The 25,000-nt window shown below is 37.9% G+C and overlaps 1 protein-coding gene across 1 annotated transcript in view; it reads left to right on the top strand.

The window, feature by feature from the left end:
- Positions 1-24,690, top strand: part of LOC135222058 (protein masquerade-like) — a 76,649-nt gene extending 51,959 nt beyond the window's left edge. The window contains exons 4-12 of the mRNA XM_064260201.1: positions 11,262-11,397; positions 12,603-12,730; positions 13,232-13,426; positions 13,907-14,058; positions 14,378-14,630; positions 18,718-18,883; positions 21,531-21,745; positions 22,248-22,453; positions 24,406-24,690. Coding sequence (XP_064116271.1) covers positions 11,262-11,397; positions 12,603-12,730; positions 13,232-13,426; positions 13,907-14,058; positions 14,378-14,630; positions 18,718-18,883; positions 21,531-21,745; positions 22,248-22,453; positions 24,406-24,573 — 1,619 coding nt within the window. The 3' untranslated portion in view covers positions 24,574-24,690. The remainder of the gene's footprint in view (positions 1-11,261; positions 11,398-12,602; positions 12,731-13,231; positions 13,427-13,906; positions 14,059-14,377; positions 14,631-18,717; positions 18,884-21,530; positions 21,746-22,247; positions 22,454-24,405) is intronic.
- The last annotated feature ends 310 nt before the right edge of the window (positions 24,691-25,000 follow it).

Below are 25,000 nucleotides of genomic sequence, written 5' to 3'. Positions count from 1 at the left end.
CTCACCGCTTCCGTTATTAAGAGGCGACCGTAGTTGTCTTCTCTGTGCACGACCTGGGTGCCTTCTATGAGCTCTTGTAGAGATGGCTTCCTGTCGTGAACATCTATGTAATGTTGATGGATGGCCCCTTGATTTCTATGAGCCAGCAGACGTCTCCGAAGGGTCGTTGTAGTGTGCCCTATGTAGTTTTGGCTGTGAGGTTTACACACCTCCTCTGGACAAGTAAATTTGTAAACTACATTCGTGCACATCTCCTTCGGTCCCCCCGGAGCGGTGCTGTTTCTTATTCATTATTAAGGCTGCTACAAGGTTGGGCTTACTATATATCCTGAGGCTTATTTTATGGTAAGGGGCTTTTGGGGTTACGCCTCTGTTTATTATCCCGCGTAGCGTGCAGCAATCCTCCTTGTATGCAGACCCATAATGTACACGATGGTAAATAATCAAATTCTCCTCGTTTTTTGTCATCGTGTTGGGTTGGTAAAATTCGTCCATTTTCTTTTTTATTGCTGCTTCGATAATTTGATCTGCATAGCCGTTGTTTGTCAGCAGTTGGCGAATTCGGTCGAGTTTGTTATGCATGTCTCTCCATGATGAGCTGTGTGTGAAGGCTCTGTTGACATACGCACTCACGACAGACTTTTTGTATGTGTCCGGGCATTCCCCGCGTGCGTTCAAGCAACGGCCAGCGTTTGTTGCTTTCGTATAAACGGTCGTCTTAAACTGTCCTTCTTGTTGTTTTACCAGGACATCAAGAAATGGCAAAGTCTTCTGCTGGCTGTGCTCTGTGGTGAAGTTGAGCACTGAGTTTCTTTTCAGAGCATCTGCTAGTTTTCTGGCATCGTCAGGTTCTTTTATTGTGACGAATATATCGTCGATGTACCGCCCATAGATCCTAGGTTTTTGCTGTTCTCTAAAGGTCCTTTCTTCGACGGTGGCCATGTACATATTTGCAAAGAGGACCCCTAGTGGGGATCCCACGGCGACTCCGTCTACTTGACGAAATAATTCACCCTGATGAGAGAGGAAAGGGGCTTCTGTAGTACTAGCTTTCAGCATATCTCGGAGGACATCTTCGGAAATGGGCAGCGGGTTCTTCTCGGACCTGTATACACGATCAAGAATGATGTCGATCGTTTCTTCGACGGGAACGTTCGTAAACAGACTCTCAACGTCGAGTGAGGCAATGTCGTCTTCTGTCCTTTTCCTGTAGGAGATCAATAAACTCCACCGCAGATTTCAGTGAATAAATGCACCCCGGGTATGTAAGGTACCAGCAAATCATTCCAGGACCTTCACTATCCTATAGGTTGGGGATGTCATCTGAGAGATGATGGGCCTTAGGGGGTTGCCTGCCTTGTGCGTTTTCACTGTTCCGTAGCAGTAACCGGGCCCATAGTCTCCTTTTACCTTAGGGAATTTTACGACGTCTTGCTGATTGTTGGCCCTAGTCACAAGCCTCGACACTTTCTTTCTGAGGTCCTCGGTGGGGTCTTTTGTTAAGCGTTGGAATTTGCCACTAAAGCAATTGCTTTTAACGAAAATTGTATTAGAGAAAAACTATGCCCTAAAAGTATATATATATATATATATATATATATATATATATATATATATATATATATATATATATATCAGTAATTACTCAGTTACCCGGTTTTCCCTTAGCCGCGTGACAGTCACCCTTATTCCTATTCAATGAGCCTCTTAGGACCAAAGAGATATGCATAATATATACATAAATTTCATACAAATGGAAAAACTACAATCCAGTGGTCGGCAATGCTGCATCATTCTAAGGAAGCAACATAAAAATTGGCGACATAGGAGGCTGGGGAAAGGGTTTCCAGAGTCGGGGAAGGGGAAGGCCAAGGGGGGATGGTGGGGGAGTGGTTGGCAACAAGCATAAGCATTCAGAGAAAGGGTTATTGGGGTGTGGGTGGTGCGGAAGGAGTTTCATTGGGGTGGAGTAGGTGGGAAGGCCTTGCAGGTTGTAGCATTTATGTTTGACTTTCAAAGAGATTTCACGACTTTCACGAATTCTTAGTGCTTTCACGATTGTTAGAAATACCCTTTGTTGTATGATTTTTTAACATTTTTTAAAAACAAAATATTGTAATGATACATAACACAAGAGAGAGAGAGAGAGAGAGAGAGAGAGAGAGAGAGAGAGAGAGAGAGAGAGAGAGAGAGAGAGAGAGAATAATTTTTAATTGTTATTGGCATAAAAGTACAGTGTGCTTGAAAAGTCATCATACATCATCTTGTTTATTGCTTGCAATCTAATTATACGGATACCTTGTCAGTTCTACTGCGTATGGTAGAAGTTTCATGGATGGGCAAGCATTTATGTTTTTTGTAAGTTTTCCTGCTATGGGTGGAAATGCCTATTTTATTACTTGTCATTGCAATTTTTTACTTTTTAATGGCTGACAAAGTTATGAATCAAAAAGCATCAGTGCAGTTTGTAACAAAGAGTGTTTAACTTCTTTGCCTAGCTCACATGATCAGTCGCTTGTTTGAATGGCGAGCATGTGTTTGCAATACACAATGCTTTCACTGTAACATATGGCTTTTGTTCCAGTGCCTGCAGCATTGCAGCTGCTGTTACCATTGTGCTATGTAATTTTTTTAAGACACACCTACTCCTAAGAGGGCAAGGAAGGCGTTGATCCCTCAGAAGTTTGAAATTGCCAGGAGCACATGCATCGTGGATGAATATGATACTGTCCAGTTCACCTTGCAAGGTATAAAGAATGCCAAGGACAAGCTGAAGATGCATGCTAGCAACTTTAGGGAGAAGAGATCCAAGAATCAGAGCCACAAACTGATAGAAAAATATTGTCATGAGGACATTGAACAGTGAACCTTGCTCTGCTTTTGTTAGCAAAGGGTGGCTGGCATGAACATTTGTAGTGCTGAGTTGAAGGCTGCAGCTAAGAAGTGCTCAGGCCTCTACAGTGTTGCAGATTCTAAGGTGTCTGAAGATTGGCTGTTTTTTTCAAGCTCTGGTATGGGGTTTTTTAATAAGAAGACTCGTGGCAAAGCTCTGGGTGCTTCGAAGGGGGGACAGAGGAATTTTTCAAGACTTTGCAGGACTTGATGACATGAGAAGGCCTTGTTTTATGGGACATCTATAACACCGAGGAAAATGGTCTATTGGGTTGCTCCTTACCTTGTCTGTCAAAAAGGAAAAGAATTGATCCATTAAAAAGATTTCCAAGCTACTTGTGTCTGCTTTTTTATCTGAAAGTGCTTCTGTTAGCCATTGTTGCAAAGCTGTGGTAGTTGGACATGCAAAGCAACATTATCCTGCATAGGCTGAGGGATAGGCCCCCAGTGATTTGGTATCATTGGGCAAAGGTATGGTTCATCTCCAAGATTGTAAATAATTGGTTTCATAATCACTTTTGTGAGGTTGTTTGTTATCAAACACAGGACTTGGACATTGCTTAGATGTCGAGTGAAGGCTTTGTTTTTCATAGATAACGTGCATGTTCATCCTAATGCAACCCAATTTGTTGGTGACAAAGGTTGTATTAGGGTAATGTTTTTGGATCCTTATATGACTGCCCTCATTCAGCCAATGAACTGAGGTATTATTGCTGCAACAAAACAGCTATACCAGAGGAGGGTCCTGGAGGAGGTGACGGTGGCATTTGAGGATGAGGAGGAGAAGGAGCAAGGCTTGGATATGACGGGAACGGACACAGGAGAATTTTTGAAGCTATTTGCTGAGGTCTGCCATCTACAACATTGCAGATGCTTGGAAAGACACCACCTCACAGACCCTGAAACATGCTTGGAACCATATTCTGAAGGGAGAAGAAGGCATGATGGACTTCCAGAGATCAAAGTCAATGACATCTCTGCTACTCTTGCAAAGGGAGGCGGTGACGTTCCCAAAGATGACATGCAGAAGTGGCTGGACAATGGCAGAGGTAACCCTGGCTTCAAACTAACTGATGTTCGATAGCAAGAAAACGAAGAAGATCACGAGGACAAGGCTGTTTCACAATGGGCAGCTTCATATAGGCAAATGTGCACTATCTTTGATATGTTTATCGAGATCAATGAAAACTCCAACATTGACCCTAATGAAGTCCCCAAGGCCTTGGAATTGGCTACAGAAATGAAAGAAATTCAGTAGACTATCATTGTGAAGCAGAATTGTCATTCATAATGGCAAAGTACCTTCACAGCTTCTTTTGATCCCAAACCCCCATGCACCCAAGCCCAATCCATTCCACTTCTTTGGTAACTCGGAAATTTAGCTCAGGAATGCAGGGGCGCACATATGCACCCTTTGTTGATATGCGGGCTTCCTTCAGCCAAGTGATGTGTCGCTGCACAACTCTGACAACCCTGACTGTCTAGGTACCTCTAAGTCTATTCCATCCAGTTTGGTGCTTCATGTCTCCTGGAAGTCACAGGAGGCCGAAGATGCTGGTCTTGATGACACAGTCATGTTGAGGAAGGGGTGGAAGAGGAGAATGAGTAGGAGGTGGAGGAAGAGGACTTGTAAACCTCCTCACAATTTTTAAAAGTCCGGCTGCTGTAAGTTAGAGAGAGAAAAAGCTGTTTTATTTTTAAGTCTGTTATTACAGGTATTTATATTCTGTTCAGGTATTTTACAGTTTTATAATGTTTAATGGGTTGATGCAAAATACAAAAAAGAAAGTTATGCACATGTTATTTAGTAGTTTACTCTATGTGCAGTGCACCTACTGTATTGTATGTTGTTTACGAGAGAGGAAAAGGGCTCACTTTTTCTTTGTACAAAATGTATTTATATAATATATCTTATTACAAATATGTGAAAATAAGCCATTTCATTTTATCTTGCACCAACGTTTTAGTTTTACAGAGTGAAGGTGTCTGTTTATAAGCATAATTAGTGTATAATTGTACATGGTAATGCGATATTGATGTGGTAGAGGGAGTACGGGGTACAGAATTGCCGTAGAGGTTTTTGCTCCTATCTGGATTTTGCCCCTATCCCCCCCCTGGGGCCTTGGTTCTCTTATTGCCGATATGGGAGACTGAAATCAGTGCATGACAATCACCCAGGCCCTGACAAAGCCAGACTGTTTACGTGAGCACAGATGATTACTTTTAGTGCAGGGTGTCAGACATTTGTCAAGAGTTGTTCGAAATGTTTGTATAAATAATATGGGAACTAGAGAAATTGTATGGTATTTGGTGGGGAATGAGCTACCGTTCTCAAATTCAGCCGATGAAGCAAAACTAACAAGTCTCCAACATCTGCTGAAATAGTAAGAAAATCCAACCCTTTTAGTTATCTTACATAAATAACAGACAACTGAGGATTTGAGTAATCAGCACTTTGAATGATAAAAATGAGGAATTCTACCATCTTGGACTGAAAAGCTAAAGTAGTCACTCTGCTCCAAGAAAACAGGTATGAGGCTTAATGAGTTTCTCATGACTCGGCTTATTCTCAAACACATCAGTGAAAGTGGTTGTCTTTATTCTATGTACAATGGCTGACAACCATCTGGTTGAAACAAAGGGACTGGCACCAAAAGTGCTGATTTGAGAGCAGTCCTTCATTCCTGTTGCTGAGTTGTACTATAAAGGCTTTATTTGATTAGTAGCAATGTATTTATCAACTCTTTAGATGGAGGTGTTACTTCCGTGTGCCTATTTAACGTCAGATCAGACCTATTTTTTTTCCGAAGACACTAAACCTGTTTCTCCAAGCAAGCATGCTAACAATCGTCCTTGAGCCAGACTTTGCCTAATGCTGTAATTCAACTACCGAAAGAAAATTACCTTTCAGTTATTTTGACAAAACCACTATTTATTCAAAGGAATAATCCTCTTCCTTATTTAGCCATGGGAGAGTTGACTAAAAATTCCATCGATTCCGACTGAGAATTATATTTATCTTAATAGAGTATGGCACAATAAGGGTAGGATGGTCAATTTGATTACTGAAGAAATTAAATTTAGCATGCTCTGAAGTCCCAAATGGAGGACTGTCAGTGTTGGTTATAACATCAGAGAACCAGTGGGTACTGAGCACAAGCAATGATTGTTTGTAAAGGGTAGAGATGCCTCTCGAAATATAGCACTCTGCTCAACTCGTTGGGACAACTACATATTCACATACACTCCTACCAAAGTTCACTAAGCAGATTCTCATTACCGCAAAAATGTCTAGTTTCCTGGGTCTTTATTGACAGGGTAAAGCCTAAGTTAATCAGAGATGAGATGAGAAGATCTCTTGTGCAAACTATGAAAGCGTGGATAGCAGAAAGCACCTCATACAACGGAGTACTGTACACATGCCAATTATATAAACATGTTTATTCCCATATAAACCACAATACCTCTTGTAATTACTATTATTGATTATTCATAGAAAATAATAATAAAAGAATTATGGATACAGCATTTCTTATAGAATATAAAAAAAGAGATTTCCATTTCATATAGATAAACAATTTGTGCTCAGATTGTTCATTTATATTAGTTTAATATCTTTTTAAAACTAATTAGCCTAGAGAGAGGTCGCTGTAACTAGCATTATTATTATTAAGTCCTTTCTTACCATTTTATACAGTGAAGATAACGACTAACAATGAAATAAAAATTGAGAAATAATAGAAGAGAGAGAGAGAAGGAAAGTTTGTATTTGCAAACAATATGTAGGGGAGATTCTTGATGGAATATCATAGAGCTTCTCTCTGGCACTGTGAAGGCGATAGGGTTATTGACCTTCTGACAAAACGTCAGACAGAGCCTGGATGAGGTGGAGGAGATTGAGAGAAGAGGATGGTGCCGGATGCCATCAGGCTCAGATGAAGAGGAATGCTGAGGGTGATCTGTTGTGGAAACTATTTTTTACTCCTTCTTTTGGAAGAACATCGAAATAGGCAGTTGTTTACTTGGCCCATAGGGTTCATCATACACCTGTGTTTCCAACAACAAATGGGTCAGTTTGATACTGCTCTCTACGGAAGAATCTTAACTCTTTATTGTATCTTTAGCATTCTGAATTATGCTTAACACTTCACTCATCTTTTCCAGTGTCCATTTTAATGGATCAACTTTAGTTCCTAACTCGTCTCCCTCCGACTTAGACGAATTTATGCGATATTCTAACTCCTTATGCATCAACTCGACATCCTCTTTAAGATGCTCAACTTAATTGTCCCCAAATCCATCACCGCCAGCAGGTTCTTCTAACATGTGTCCACCATTTATGGTTTCAATTCAACCATTGTTCCCTGCATCGACAATGGTGAATGCTTTCCAGAGGTACATGATGTTCATATTAGGGCTGGTATCAATGCCAGCTAGTATCATGTTGAAGATCTTCTGAGTGCCTTGGATGAGAGGCTGGGGAAGCAAGGTCATGTTTGGAGGTGAAAATACGACCTGCAAATCTGGTTGTTCCAGTGCCGTCTCTTTGCCCACAGATGCCAGTTCTCCATTAAATTCTTTGTTCGTTTTTTGGGTTAAATCAAGGCTTGAATGAATTTAACCAGTCCAACTGGCTGCAGATGACTTGGTAACAGCGGTATTGCTGAATTTCTCATACAAACTTAAGGCTTTCTGCTGTAAAATATTTCCCTTTGATAAGAAGTCCCTTTGTCATATCTTCTATACACTTTCATGGAGGTTTATCTCTTTTTACTAATACTGTTCCATACTTTCATGTAAACTTTGCTGTATTTGATAGTGATAATGGCATTGGATTTTTTTTTCATTTCAGTCATATTTAAGACTTTCACCTTTTCAGCCAAGTAGGCACATCATAGGCCCTTGTGGGTTTGCTCTCAGTAACATCCTTTGAGGGGGGGGAGGGGGGGGGGGAGGATTGCACATGCTTTTTAAGACTTCTTTTGAACAAAGAAACAATAGAGTACACAGATTGTACAGGATGGGAAATTTGCTGTTGCAGAAGGCCAGAATAAGATGAAGCAGTGGTTCAGGCTTGGAGGGATAACGGTTGGTGGTGGATAGATGCTGGGAAGAACAAAAGGTAACGTGGGGATACTAGTGCTATCTGATGCTTTGTTTTGATAATTTTGTTTTGCTTGCTATAATGGCACATGCAATTTGAAAACTGTTTAAAACTATTTTTCCCTGTGGCTGACCAATGGTCAACGTATCAGTAGATTTTGGGGCCAACCATACTTGAGCAACGATGTATCCTATGATACAACATTCTGGTCAGTCATTATCATAGATTGTCCTTTGTAAGGCTCCTCTCTTGCAGCAAGCACTGAAATGTTTATGTTGAGGTAACAGCACTGTATTCTTTCTATCTGTGGGAAATTGGAGACTTAAGAATTGCCTAGTCTTGCTTTTATTTTACTCTCCTTTCTTCACCAACCATGCGCTATCTCTTATATGATCACCACCATCTCTTGAATTTTCTGGTTCACACACTTACTCACTCACTCACTCCCCTCAACAGGGAGTAGGCATTATTTTAGTCTTGGTCAATTTGGTTAGACTGGAAAAATCTTGAACAAACGAGTGCGACCCTTAATTGTTTGAATAATAATACATTTATCTACATGCTCAGATTATTGTGAATTTATGGATCAATTCATAACATTTTAAATGAGTTTTAATAGGCAGAATCCAAAGGCCAGTACAATAGTTCTGGTAATGTCATTTCAGGTGTTTCGGCTGGCCTTTGGTATTCATAATCTACACCAGTGCCAAGTGGCAGTCTGGAGAACAAGTTGATTGCATACATCGATTATTCTACTTTTCTAGTTGTTGTTCCTTTTCCTTGCCTTAGGTTTATGGTTGCATAATGCTTAAATAGAGATCTGGCACATATTCATAAGTGGAATAGGTTTCAGAGCTTGGAGCATTATCTTTCTGAAACTCATAGTCAATCCAGAACACTTTTACCTATTGTCTTCATCAACTTTTTGAAAATTGCCTTTTTGTTCATTAATCCAAACAGTGGCCTTTTGAACTGGTAATATCTGCTTGAAACTGTGAAAAATCACTTCCTCTTGCCTTCAATCAGAATACCCTGGTGAAGAAATTGTCATTATGAAGTTTCAAAGCCTTGGGATCTCTCATTGGTCCTTTGTAAGACTTTGTTATGGCGTTTAGTTGACACTAATACAGAAGAGAACCTGCTTGTACCGTCATTCTCACCCCACTACTGGTAAACATTAAGCACAAGTTGCTCTTTCAATGATTCCCATCTCTAGCATCACCTCAGCTTCTTCCTGGATTAGTTTTTTTTGCAGTGAAAGGTAAAGAATTCATTTTTGCTCTGTTATCACTTTCCTGCAGGGTTCTCCAAGCAAAGTCTTTCCTGAATTGCTGGTAAAATGTCATAAGGTTCTTCCAGCAACTGCAATACCTGCTTTTTTTGTTGCTTGCTTAGGTTGTTGTTACTGGTGACATCTTGATGCATCTCTTCTTGCGTGGCTGAAGTTTCAACCAATCTTCATCTGGAATTATCTGGTTTTCATAGGCATCCTCCTTGATAATGGTCACATTCAGACATCTCTTTTCTTCAGCAGCAACTGCAGCTGCTGTTTCATTCACTTCCCTCTCACTGTAGTCGTTCAAGATGTTTGAATGTAATTTACAGTTAGTTCTCTGCCATCATCAGCCTCGTAGTTGATGCAATTAACCACCTTCTTGACCTCATATGTTCTTCTCCACTGCAACTTCATCTTGTTTCCAAACTTGAACTGACAGTTTCTGGTCCTCTTGTCGCAGTGATGCACCTGGGACTCATATGCCACACATAAACTCTCTCTGGTTAAATGACATGCCTCTTTCATGTGATGTCTTAGCTCCAACATTTACTGGAATGCTTTCCACACTTCATAATTTTAGTCTCAAGTCCTTAGTTCAATGAGAACCTGCACCAGTCTTTTCACTGCCCCTCCACAGAGCAGCCCAAACAATGAAAATCTGGTGCTGTACTGCAGTAATTCAGTGACCCTGTCTTTGGATGCCTTGTAGCATAGTCTACCATGGTCAAACTATACCTGTTGTTCCTCTCGAACTCTGTTGATATAGGTCCAACCAGGTGTACCAATACTCTCCTAAATGGGTCCTCCAATTATGATATAACATACCACTAATAATCTTTAGCTTAGACCTTTATTTTGTGTCAGTCTTCAGTTCTTGCACATTACTTGGTTAAAATGGGATCCTTCTGCAGGTTTTCTCCTCCTATATGCAGGGTGCTAGAAGGTAATGTCACTGGCTTAATTTCTCTTGCAGGACTTGGGCTTTGTTCACAAGTGCTGCTATCCAGGTACTAGCTTTTTCCAGAGCCATCCTTTCATCAGAGTCCTCAGTTGTTTTGGTTATCTTTCCTTACAACACTCTTGACAATCTCAGCTATGGCCTTGATTAATTTCTTTTGGTCTTTTATGTTTAGAATCAAGAATAACATTATGTACACAACTTCATGTGCTTTCCCATCACAAATTATCATCAGAGAGATGGAAATGTTAAGTGTAATGTTTTCTAGCAAGTAGAGAAACAAATCAGTACACCTCGGCCTAGGAAGAAAATCTAGGTAGCGTCATACCCAGGCCACAAATTACACCCACCCATTGACGACGGTGGATGCATTTTAGCTATGTCAAGAATTAATTTGTTTACTTTTTCAGCATTTAAGCCTCAAAATAATCAAATAGGACTATTCAAAATTTTATGGTTGCAATTCAAACAATATCAAATTTTCGTATCTTTTTAAAATCAAAACCTAGTTTTGATAAAGACTTTTGTCGAATGGATCTGCTCTGAGTGAACGAAATTTGGTTCTGTGGTATTTTCTGACAATTTTGATAAATATGAAAAATTTTACTGTGATAAAGCATAACTTGGCTTTCTTAAAAAAAACAAAAAAGAGGAGGTGTGTATTGCATCAAAATAAGAGATAAAATACAGTATGTTAGTTGTCAGTTAGTGAATTTTGCACGAAATTCTATGCATTCATGTGGGAACTACACAAAAGAAACAATAAATGCATCTCTTGATTTACATTTTATCTATTAAGTTACATTTATGAACATATGAACTTCATACTTATTCATACATAATATACAAAGATATAAAGACAGATGTGAGAACAGTCATAACTGTAATCCAGTGCTTCTGCTATTATTAACATTTAATATGTTGCTCTCCATTTTGTATTGAAGTTCATTGTCGCTAGAGTATCTGTGTTACACAAAGGAAAATGAATTTACAGATTCAAATGTATTTCATCATCCATCCTTCTGTTTCAGTTTACCGAACATGTGGTCAGTGGACCTCCCAAGAGGTGTCATATTTCAGGAATGTGCAGTTTCCATTAGATGACCCCACCACAGGAGACTGCTCTTTCCAGGTCACCAAGAGATCTGATGACTATTGTCGGATGAGGTAATATTTTCAGGATCTCCCTCTCTTCGACCAAGCCTGTCAAAATTTAGATCTTTTTTTCACTGTCGCAGCTTTCAGTACTTTCAAGGAAAACCGTTCCTTTGTCTTTTGCTGCCCTGTCTAAGTGTTTTTTTTTTCATCCCATTACTCAAGTTTTAGTTTTAAAGTTTTTGAACCATTCTACAAAACTGTTGCTATTCTTGAGTTACATCATCTGCTTCTTGACATGACTGAATCATTCATATTTTTAATTTTTTTGTATTTTTGACACAAATTTCGACTCTGTTAAGACCCTGTTGTTTCCACCAAGTTCGCCCTTCTGTTATGTTTATCTGTCGGTTCAGTTGAGCTGAAGAGAGGGAACCCTCATTCCTTTTCGCTGCCTGAGTCACCTGGAATTGATTGGTCTGTTTCTTCCTTCTGGTACTCTCTCTAGCATATCTGGTTCCCTTAGTTCTTTCATTTGTGCTTTTTGAGGAAAACGAATTAAATTCTCTTCGAACTGGGCCTCGACTTTTTCCGAACTGTATACTTTTATGTTTTTCCTCTATGGTTGTTTCCAGGCAATTTTGGCACAAAAATCGCAACTGAAATGCTCATTTAACATTTTAGTGATGGGAAAGAGGTAGCTGCCTTATGGGAGCACTGTCATGCATTACAGGCCAACACTTCTAAAAAGAAATTATTTCAGGCTGATTGAACAATCAACAGCCTCCGTGAAACTGATAAGAGATGATGGCATATTTTGTAAGTAGGGCATTTGTATAGGTAAGAAAATATATGACACTTGCAAATTAACAACAGACACAGTCCACCTAGCAAATATACCCATAGTGACCATGCTGGAACACCCACATAAGTTTTCATGAAAGAAATTGATCGATAAATGAATGGAAAATACTGGAATTTCCTCCAATGAATGAGTTATACATAATATACAATGGTACAAAATCATACTAAAGTTTTCATTCTAAAATAAATGGAAAATAAAACAAATATATTTGAATTTGCTGTCGCATACCAGGTCAAATTTCTTATGCATCATTGTATTTGACAATGATGTCAGATCAAAAACGAAGATCATGTCTCAATCAAGCAACTATGTATTGTGCATCTTCACAACACTGTGTTTACATGTTTAGAGTCCTGGATGGCAAAGGGAACCTCAGCAAAACTGATCTAAAGAAAGTTCTCGTTGTTTGCAGAGTGTCGATGGAAAAGGCAGACTTACCCGCCAAGTCTGGAGGGTCGTGTGATGACGTGCACTTCAGAGTGAAGGGAATCCACAACGACCGTTTGAAACCCAAATGCGGAAGGCTCACTGGGAAAAAGTGTAAGTTCTTATTCTGGGGACACTGCAAACAGATAATGGTCTCACCTGTGATCAAAATAAAGTACATTAAATTAACAGTGTTGTAAGAAGCTGGGAAAAGGTTAGAGCAATGACATAACCATTGATGGGATTCATCAAACTTGACAAAAGCATGGCCTGGTATGCTCAACCATTTTATTGTTTGCATTGTTTCTCTTTTCTGTTAAAGTATTGAGAACTGATGTCGTTTATTGATATCATTTATTAGATTAGTCCTTTTAAGCACCAGAAGAGTGAATGAAGCTCTTTGCAAGCCATGACTGATGCTTAATCTTTTGTGGATGCTAGAGATTATTTCTTATGTAAATGCTGTTTGATATTATTCAAGATGTAATCCATGGGAGAAAAGGTCAACCATCATAACATATTATTTTGTTATTGATAATAAAATGATCGTTATGTTGCACGCATAAACCATTTCACTTCTACTCTCTGTGAAGCCTAATTCTCCATTTCTCGCAGATTCCTATGACATAAAACACGTCAATGAAGTGTCAATTCACATTACTTCCCCGAAGTCCACCAGCGTCTCCTGGAACCTCAGAGTGGAGCAGGTGAAATGTTCCCAGTGGGAGGGCGAGGATCAGGAGGAGGAAGAGGGAGTTGATGTGGGAGGAGGAGGAGGAGGAGGAAGCGGCAGTGGAGGAAGCACCACAAGTAAACCAACTCTCTTCAGTGTCTTTAGATCAGTAAAACAATTTAGTCACCAATTTTTATGGCAAGAGCAATCAATGACGCTTTCGGTTAAAAGTTATTTCCATAGGCGTTTAATGCTGCAACATTATTTGGAAAAGCAGAAGTAGATATGATATTATTTAGTTCCAGGGATTCATACATTACAAAAATAATTTGCCATCATTGACACTTTCTATAAAAAAATCCAGTGCGATCAGGTCACTTCCCTGGAACAAATCACTTCTATTGCACCGAAATGTGGAGAGTTCCATCCATCAAAACAACTTTACTTGTTCTGAATACTCTGGGCCTTCAAGGAAGCAACCCAAAAGCTTCCCCCCAGTGGGTGGATTAGTGTATTGGAACTGTTAATGGCTGGAGGCTAACTTAGGTCACTAAATAGTTATATTTTGACTCATCCATTTCTTACCTTTATTCCATTTTTTGTTCACCTATTTTCAGTGTATCCACCTACCTTCCCTCCAGTCATAGATCCTCTAGTGCCCCATACCTCTTCAACCATCACAGGAGGAGGAGGAGTTAAAAGAGGAGGAGGTGCAGGATTTGCTAAGTGTGGAGTCAAAGGCCCTCGATTCAACCAAGGCATCCGAAAGGTAAGTCACTGGAACATCCCATCGGTGATAACTCACTGATGTTTCTCTGACATGACTCAACCACTGAATACATAATTATCTGAGGACAGATGCGAACATAAACCATTTGAGGTGTGACTGTCCTAACTGGAGTAAGAGTTCAAAAGAAGCTCTTCATTTATGTTAAATCATAACTTTATATCAAAAAGGTTCCACCAAGTTCTTTAGCATCCTACAATTTTATTTTCCATTCTTTAGTTTCATATATAGGATAGTTTAAAGTCAGTGATCCTACTTGAAAGATGCAAATACGTGACAGAGCCACTTTTTGATTTCCTAGTCAGTTAGATTGGTATCCTACAAAGAGCCCATCGGCCTAGAACCTGGAGAAGTCATGGCGAGGCGTCGTAAGACTCTGAGCAGCCGAAAGAGACCAGTGGACAGGGATCACGTCAACAATAAGGGTAATGAACAGCAGCCTCAGATACGGCCAGTCCATCTGCCACATGTGAAAGGGTCCATTGGGTCAGGCGCCGCCGTCACTTCCATCGACTGGGATGTGCCTTCTCTCAATGACACGCTCTTTGCTCAGTGTAAGTCCACATCATGGTCACATATCTGGTTTTGGGATTTTAGTCGAATCAAGGTTATTATTATTATATTATTATTATTATTATTATTATTATTATTATTATTATTATTATTATTATTATAACTAACTGATACTTAAAATTTCAATGATGGCTTCTATTGATTTTGAAAACGGTGATTACCCTATACTGACGCTAGATCTGGTTAATTATTCTCCTCCCTTGTGTAATTATCTTGACTGTGAGGTAATATCTAATATGTAACTGTTACATGTTTTAATATATTACTCTGGACATACGAAGTTGGAAAAAGAATTTTATGCATTTTGTGTCACATTTTGCTAACCTGTTAACCCTGTTTTCTAAATTATGTAATTACTGGATTTTACTCTCATTATATATATCGAAACCATTATGGTGGAGGAGTGAAGATATTTATAAAATATGGCATACGGGCGAAAATTTTAGAAAATTTCTCGTTTGTAAATGACCTCTTCGAGGTCTTAACAGTTGTACTCAACTTTAACAGTGTTGACGTTGTCTGCTCTGCTCTCTACCATCCCCCTACCTCCTCCCCTGAGAATAACAATGCGTTTGTCTCTATTCTTATCTTCTTTAGAGATTTACTTGCTAAGTACAAGAAAGTGATAGCATGCGTGATTATAATATCAATCTGCTTAATATGGGTAAATTTAGATATATTGATAATTTTATTAATGGTATGTTTGAAATTGGCTTTACTCCATTGGTTACAATACCCACCAAAATAAATATCGATAGTGTTTTAACAAGGTTCAGCCTATTGGACCATATTTGGATTATTAATATTGATAATGTGAATAAAACACTTACGTTATCCCTTATGATCTTACAGACCATTTTATTGTTATGGCTTCATTTAAGCTTTTGCTAACCAACTTATAGATAGGGTTGCTCAGGTGAGGAGATCGTTTAGCAAGAGGAGCTTGACGACTTTTAGGTTTCTTGTGTCTAATTTTAATCCTCGTGAGTTTGTTCGTAGTGGTAGTTTTGATACTGTGTATGAATCTTACTTTGCTGGTGTTTTTAAACTTTATGAGAGCTCATTCCCTCTTAAAAAATCCTTACCCAAACTGATCGAGCCAGCTCCATGGATGACACCTATTCTGAAATCTTGTATTGCTAAAAAGTCCAGGTTATATAAATTGTACTTGAAAGGTAAGATTGAGAAGTTGGCCTATACTCAATATAGAAATATGCTAACAAAAGCGATTAGACTGGCCAAACGAGTATACTATTATAGTAAATTTAAAGATGCTGGAAATGATACTTCGAAACTGTGGTTAATTATTAATAGTCTTATAAAAACTAAAAAAGCTGCCAGCCTGGAATACATCCAGACACCTGATGGGATTTTGACTGGCTTGGATTTGGTCACTATGTCATAATTTTTTTTATAATGCTGCTGCCTCCCTTGTGGGTAATTTAGAACCACTGCTTGTAACTACCTACCATACCCCTCCAATAATGACAACGTGTTACTTAAGGCCGACTGATCATGTAGAGGTGGCACATGTTATCAGAAGTTTAAAAAATAAAGGCAATAAAATTTGTGACATAACGCCGTTAATATTGAAGGATAGCTGTAATGTATTTGCCTTCCCATTATGCAATGCTCTATAATAGTTCCATTATGCAGCCTGAATTTCCTAGTCGACTTAAGGTTGCAAGAGTTACTCCTGTATATAAGTCTGGATTAGAAAGTATCATTGATAATTATAGGCCCATATCAGTTTTACCCGTGGCTTCAAAAATCTTTGAAAGGTTAACTCTAGACAGGATGAACAGCTTCATTGAAAAGTACTCTATTCTTAATAATTCTCAATATGGCTTCCGCAAAAATAGAAGTACTACACAGGCCATTATTAAATTTCTCTCTATTGCAACAAAGGCTTATCAAGAGAAGAGTTTCTGTTTCTGCTTCTTCCTTGACTTGAGAAAGGCATTTGACACTGTGTCACACAAAATACTTTTGGATAAACTACAGCATTATGGGTTTCGTGGCCAATTTCATCTATACCTAAAATCATACTTTGCTAACAGAAGGCAGTTTGTAAGCGTAAATGGTGTTGATTCTGATGTTAAAGTGATTACATGTGGTGTGCCTCAAGGGTCTATACTTGGTCCTCTTTGTTTTAATATATTTATAAATGACCTACCTAATGCAGTGCAGGCCGAAACAATTTTATTTGCGGATGATGCTGCTTTTCTGTTGGTATCCCATTCATTCACCGAGCTTATGAATAAAGTTAGGAATTTGTTTAGTGAACTTGAGGTATACTTAAAAGCAAATATGCTAACTCCTAATACTAGTAAGAGTAAGTTGATGTTTGTCCTGACCAGGTCTCCCCAAGAACTTCCCGCCCTATCTTTCGCTGATGGCATTATTGAATGGGTAACGGACTTCAAATACCTAGGCTTGACTATCACTAATACCTTGACATATACAAAACACATTAACAATGTCAGCCGTATAACTGGAGCAATTATTAGTACTCGTGATTTCGTGCCGACTGACATATTGCTTAACCTATATTATGCTCTAGTGCTCCCCTACTTGAATAACCACCTCTTAATATGGGGCTCGGCACCTGTTACTGTGCTTAAGAGATTGAAAGTACGTGTCAACAACTTGCTAAGAATAATTCTGGAGTCAGATATGAGGATGGAAGACCGGTGATGGGCACATCGGAACTATATACACGTTTGCAAATACTAAACATAAGTAGCCTGTATAAACTAAGCTTATTCAAGTTCTTGAGGAGACTGCTTATGGGTGAGCTGCCTTACTTTTATGATCTTTTGTTACGCCCCAACTTGAGTTCCCATGAATATGCTACTAGGGGCCGTGGTTATCATACACCTATCATACGTACTGAGGTTGAAAGGAGATTCTTCCACTATCAGCTGATTGGGCTTAACAATGAACTTGACAAAACTTTTAGAAGATTCCTTTTATGTTTCTCTCAGAAATTACAAAAAACTGTTACTTGCACAACAATAGGTATTTTAAGTGGTGTTGAACTGTGCTTTTTAAATACTCCTTTTAGTTACCCAGGTATTTTTTATTCCTTGGAACACAAGCTGGACGTGTGTGTTATTCTATTGGCATTTGTATAAATGCTTTTTGTGTTGCAAGCTGGACTTGCCTTCTTTCACTTAGTATTATAACCCTTTGTCAAAATAGGCTCGACCCATGTATTTTTATGTCTCTGTTTTAGCTTGTAAGTCTGTATAACTTTTATGAAAAACCAGTAAACTTGCCTTATGTTATCGCCATATAAGCATTAAATTGCTTCGGCGAATTTTCTGCTTATACTATGAATTTGTAACAAATAAGGACAAACAAATATACTATACTATACTATACTATACTATACTATACTATACTATACTATACTATACTATATTATTATTATTATTATTATTGTTATTATTATTATTATTATTATTATTATTATTATTATTATTATTATTATTATTATTATTATTATTATTATTATTATTATTATTATGTAAGTTGTTCCTACTGATAATGATGATGTTATTACTGAATTCATATAGTTTAAGGCTTGAATTCAATAGGTGATTAATATTTTCCCAAAGTCTAATGGACCGACATATCAAACTACATAGACATATGACAAATTACGCTTTGCTATATCTCTCTTGACATGACTGTTGAGCCAACCTCTTGTTTATGAGAGTCCAGGTCTTCCTGTATGGGAACAAATAAGAGCGTTATTGAGAATATTGTTAACAAGCGCTAAGCAAATATCTCCATTTCTTTATTTGATTTTGAGTAAGTTCTTTAAATCATTACTAAATCCAATTAGAACTCAACATTTTTAATTGTTTATACACAAATATTTCCACTTGTTTTCTTTAATCTTCTGTTCCATTTCATTTCTTCATTTTGTTTACATTTATCTAACGATTCTGAAATCTTACCTATAAATGTCTTTTAACCACTGATCACAGACAGCTCCTATTTTCAGAAATGGTGCTCTGTGTTTGTTAGTGATACACCTTTTTCTTTCCCTTTGCTAAGATGCTGGAAAACCAAGTCTGCTGTCCAATAGGATCACCTTCGGGAGCGTGGCTGGCCTCCGGGAATTTCCTTGGCAAATCGCCATTATTATCAATAGCAAATTCCACTGTGGAGCCTCCCTCATCAGCGACTCCCATGTGCTGACTGCTGCACACTGCGTCGTGTCGTAAGTAGAAATGAACAGTCCTGCATCACCTAAGGTCTTCCTGGGCTGGAACAAAATCTCTGAAGGATTGCAGCCTAAGAGCTAGCTGAGATATTTTGGAAGTGCGCCCTACAAAAGCTTTGACTGTTTGTCATGGTAGAGATACCCTACCTGACTACATAAACCTTTGTCTTAAGTGCAGCTTCTGGTGGGCATGGCCAGGGAGGCTTTAACTACTGCCTCTAATTAATTCCTATTTGATGTAGCACTACAAGGCTGGTTATCACATTGGTTCATTAGGAATGCATCACCTATTTCAAGGCAGCAACTTAAGACAATTTCTTTTGGTGGGAAGGTCACTTAAGGCAAACACTAATTAGTGCTAATTAAGGCTTTTATTCTATATCGAAGCTACATCACTGCAATCACCTGGAAAATGTTAAGCAAGCTCTAAGTATCCAAAATGACTAACTTAAGGCAACATTTTCTAGTGGAAAGGTAACTAAGGATAAGCTCAAGGTAACTGCTGGGGAAGTATTACTAATAAGTGGTTTTAATTGACATATGAGCTACAACACTGGAACCACCTGGAACATGTTAACTATATATCATACATCCATAATATGCAACTTAAGACAATATTTTCTGGTGGTAAGGTCATTTAAGACAAGGTCAAGGTCATCAATGTATGATTTTCCATACGTAAGTGTACCTATAACATAATGTAATTAAAAACATTCCATAAATCATACATATTGTGGGTAACACTGTGGACCCTACATCAGCTATCATCAACAAGGATAGATATTGTTGGGTACAGGTTTCCCAAGACTTGACTGCCCTGATGTTGCTAGCCATGAGGAATGTTTACTGCTGTGCACCAACACAATACCCGGTACGATGTGTCCCAATAAATGATGCTGTTTTGGTTTCTACCATCGAATGGGATCTGAGGGTTAAAGTCGCTAAGGGTTGAATGTTTATGTTGGTAGAACAAATTCATAATGTCTCCATGATCCATATCTTTCTCAATCCTACCTTTATTTCTATATCATTTGCTCATCTGTCAGATTAGTTACACATTTGCCTTTCACTACAACTTTCAGTTTGCTTGTTGAAGCTTGAATAATGCTCCACGAAATGCCTCTGGCCCAATGTTCCACCTCCTCATTAACTTTTTCTTAATTCTGTTGACGACTGGACTATCTCTCTCTATCTCTCCTCTTCTCTCTCTCTATCTCTCTAACCCGTGACCTAATGTTGAAAACTTCCGGCCATTTAGGGTTTCATGTCATTATGATGAAAAAAATAGCTTTTCCAGACCTTTGTATAGACATCATAGTTCTAAACTCTATTCATCTCTTCACTCCAAAAGAGACTTTGGGGTATAATATGGTACTCTACCATCGCTGAATCTTATCTGTCCTTCTCTATACCATTGCAAACAAATGTTTGAGTATTTCGTGTAAGCGTGTGAATTTAGAAAAAAGAAAACCAATCACATCTAAATATCACCTCACATCTTTAGGAATATTGTGCAATACTACATAGTAACACTGAAGGAGGAGCTTGGTTTTTGGGAAGCATTGAGCTTTATTGTCTTGATCTGATTGGATGCTGGCGGAATTTCATTTTCAATTAAAGGTGACTCTTGTTCTCGATGGTGGATGCTCGCTTTGAATTGGTTTTTCTATGCTGGTCAAGTATCAGTCTCCCATGTGATCTACCTTATGGATATCTTTGACACAGTTGTTGAGGAGTTAGGAATAGGCGGTGTGTGCAGTGGACAGTATTGTGGTTACTTGCTATGTTGGTGTTTATTGCAGCTGGGTCTTAAAATTTCATGTCAACAGTGTACAAGTGATGACTGTTGTTCTATAAGTGTTCCAAGAAGTTATAATTCTTGTAATCACGTGATTGTGTTCCATTTTTTATATCCCACTTAAAAGGATTTGACCGTGACTGTGACTGTCTGCTGGAGATGTGTGTCATATTGCTGTAAACTACTTGTGGTTCTGGTAACATCTGAGGATTAACTACCTTCAACTCTGATGACAGTGACTGAAACTTTGTTTTGACGATGTTATCAAATCCTTCCACGAAAGAAACTTAGTTTAATATTGCTTAGAAGCTTTAAAACTGATGCTCATGAAATTCAAGGCTGCATGGAAGTTTAGTTTACTCTCGTTAGCTTCTTAACAAACTCTACATTCAGGAAAATATCCAAGGCAGTTGCAGACAGATTTGTAGGAGGAGTTTAAAGAAAATCCTCAAGAGCTATGTTGTTAGGGACTGCATTGCATAAAAGTGCAGATAGTACTATTTAGGAGGGCGAGGCTCCTTGAGAGCAGGCTAAGGGCAAAGGTATTCTGGTTATCCTTCTGCATCCTTTGGTACAGTTTGCTAAGATTTCCAGTGTCTATATTCTTGGGATTAATCATCAATGAGGAGAGGTTTTGCTTATAGAGTAGACTATAAGGAAACAATGACTAAACCATAAAGTGAAGTTAGAAATGATGTAACATCTTTATTTTGGTTAAAACTAATTGTGTATCTTCATGTACAAATGAATGCATTAAGTACTGCTTGATAGGCGTATTTTAAGGTGCCTTTTATCCTCTTATGAGATGTGATATCTACAGAGCATTGCAATTTCCCCCTAAAACAGATACCAAAACTCACCATCTCAGATTGAGTTGTCTCTCGGGGACTGGGATTTAACTACCCCCGTAGAGGGCAGGAGTATAAAGGCTAAAGTTTCCAAAGTTACTATCCATCGGCGCTATTCTCGAGCAACCCTCCAGAATGATTTGGCTGTCCTGAAACTGACTGAAAAAGTGAAATTCACAAATCGGATCAGGCCCATATGTCTTCCAACAACAGGTCAGTAAGTTGTCCTTTCCTTTATTCTTGAAATATTTATTTTCATAGATCACTGAAATTTGGTACCCTCCAGCAGACATACCGTGTTCCAATAATAAACTAATATCTAGAAATGAATGTCCCGTGAAAATATCAGGAGTTCTCTATGCATTTCACTCTAAGTTGCGAACGCATCTTTTGAAGAGCAGCATCGAAAGAACTCCCACTTGTCTTCGTGTGAACCAGGCTTCACTCCTACACTTTCGCTCAGCAGATGCTCAAGCATAAGTGAATAATGGTACAGTATAGTATAGTGCTTTAAAGAAATCTCTGTCAGTGATGGTTTCGTGCTTCCGTTTTTGCAGTGGTCTGACACTGTGAATTGATCAACTATTTTACCATATGAATGAATGGGTTGCTACCATTTCAAATGATATTTCTCCCGTACCCGAATGAAACCCTAATTACTTAGTCATTTAGTATTTGGATGCTTTGATAATGTACAAACACTATTCAATTACAGTTATCAATGTAAAGGATCAGCGCGCCACCGTCTCTGGGTGGGGGAAGAACGAAGCTGCAAAGTTACAGTCTCAGCTGCATTATGTTCAGGCCACAGTGATCAAGAACAGCGTCTGCGATCAAAGATGGAATTCAAATGGAGCAGCCAGAGGGCTCATAGTCTCCTCCATGATGTGTATGGACTCATCAAGTGGAGACTCTTGCAATGTTAGTGGCAATATTCAATGTTTTGTTTTGATTTGGATTTCACCAGTTTTAGTGCATTCTTCTCAATATATTTTAAATGTAAGAGGGCGATCAATTACCCTTCATTCTCTCTTCACTTCTCTTATTTTATTTAACTATGTAACTATGAGTCATGTTCAATGATGTCTCATGTGGAGAAGGTGGCTGCAGTATATATATATATATATATATATATATATATATATATATATATATGTATATATATATATATATATATATATATATATATATATATATATATATATATATATATATATATATATATATATATATATATATATATATATATTACATATTATATATATATATATATATATATATATATATATATATATTATATTATATATATATATATGTGTATATATATATATATATATATATATATATATATATATATATATATATATATATATAACCATGATATGTTCTTCAATAGAAGCATTTTTGCCTGCCTGAAATAAAAACTTATCATTTATAAATGAAGTCCTCTGCAGAGGATTTTATCTTGTACGTTTGTGCGTCATCACAAGGACTTTTTGAGCGGTTATAAAGTGAACGAGGGAAATGGGCTCCCTGGAGCGGTGATTGAAGGGATACTGCTCAGATGAAGTCAGTCTGGCACGAAGCCCGCAGTATTTGATGTCTGAACTATGGACTATAAAAAGGTGAAGGTGTCTGGAAAATCTAACTGACTGAAGGTGTCAGGCCTGAAATGGAGGGTCGATTCTGAGCTGAAATGAACAATAGCTGGATTCAAAATGGAGAGTCACAGCTGCTACAAATGAGTGAAAGATGTGGGAAACAGGAATGACGAAACTATGAGAGAGAGAACAAAGTCAGATTTGAAATCTATTGACAGAAGGTGGACATTTTCCATCCATTGACTGTTGTGTCAGAGTGAGGCTTCACTTTTTTTTTCTTTAATTTTTTTTTATAGCATGAGAGCAGAGCCCGTTCAAGAGGAAATACTACTGCTTCCGTTAGATTTGTCTGATCTGATGATACAGGTAGGATACATACATACATAAATACTATATACTTTAAGTAACTCAAGTGAACTAGGCTTGCCAAGCGCAATGAAAAGATTTTCGAGATTCCAACACCAGAATGACGCTCCTAAGTGCAAAATGAACATAAGAGATCTGGGTGTTATAAAGAACAAGAGTAGTTACATATGGTTCAATGATGTTTGGATGGAAAATTTTACGTACTCGAATTAATGATAACAAAAACATTTACAACATTCTATTTCCTTACGCTTCAATTTCAGCAAACGATTGAGATTCCACGATGACACTGTATATCGTTTAAGGACTTTCGTGAGAAGTGTAGCAAAGGTGAAAAAGTGTAGCGTTATAGGCGAAGTGCAACAAAAGTCACCTGCAAGTGAATATGATGATCTAAGATGAAAAAGGATATATAAACCTCGGGCTTTAAACTCTGCAATGGAGTCTTTGATTAATGAATTTCCCCTTTCATACTGTGTGAAATAAAAGAGGATTGCTTAGGCGTCGTCCTATCATGAATGGATTTTTGGGTATTATTATTATGATTTTCGTTTTGCTCTTCTTTTCACTCATGACCATTTTGTTTTGACCATCACTGTGAATTGCTCTGGTGCTTCTGTTTCCAGTTTATATACTTGCTGTCTGCAAGTATGCATTTTAAGATTCACTTTGACAGCCATCGTCAGCAGTCTCTAAGCACTGTCTCACTGACCACCGCACTTTCTAAATGTGCTTGCAAACACTGTCATCTCTTTTTGTTTTATAACATATGTTTCTGAAAATTTCGAATCATATTTGGAAACTGAAAAGAGTGTCAAAACATGCATAATTCCGTCAGAATTAAAATCACGAAATGGACTCCAACGCTGTAAGATAAATAACTGTATTTTTTTTCATTAACATTAGGGAGACAGCGGAGGTCCCTCCATCTATGAGCAACCACCTGGTTCTGGCAATTATGTTCAAGTGGGCATCGTGTCCTTCGGATCTAGGACCTGCACAGACGCCAGCCTCCCGGGCGTCTACACCCGCGTCTCCTACTACCGAGACTGGATCCAGCAACAAATGACTTGATATGGACGCTTTCCTTCGCATCGTCTGTCTTTCGGCCCTCAGCCTGCCTCTGCAATATTATGCGTTATGAGAAGAATGTGTCAGATGAACTGTTATGCATGCTCTCTCCACACACATACACACACATTATATATATATAGATATATATATATATATATATATATTATATATATATATACATATATATATATATATATATATATATATATATATATATATATATATTATTATTATTATTATTATTATTATTATTATTATTATTATTATTAGTGTTCACACACGCACAAACACATACGAACTCGCATACACGCATATATATATATATATATATATATATATATATATATATATATATATATATATATAGTATATATATATATATATATATATATATATATATATATATATATATATATATATAATACTA

Source organism: Macrobrachium nipponense, chromosome 3 (genome assembly GCF_015104395.2).
Source record: "Macrobrachium nipponense isolate FS-2020 chromosome 3, ASM1510439v2, whole genome shotgun sequence".
NCBI lineage: Eukaryota > Metazoa > Arthropoda > Malacostraca > Decapoda > Palaemonidae > Macrobrachium > Macrobrachium nipponense.
The sequence above is the reverse complement of the archived record's forward strand: the minus strand, read 5'-3'. Positions and strand labels throughout refer to the sequence as shown.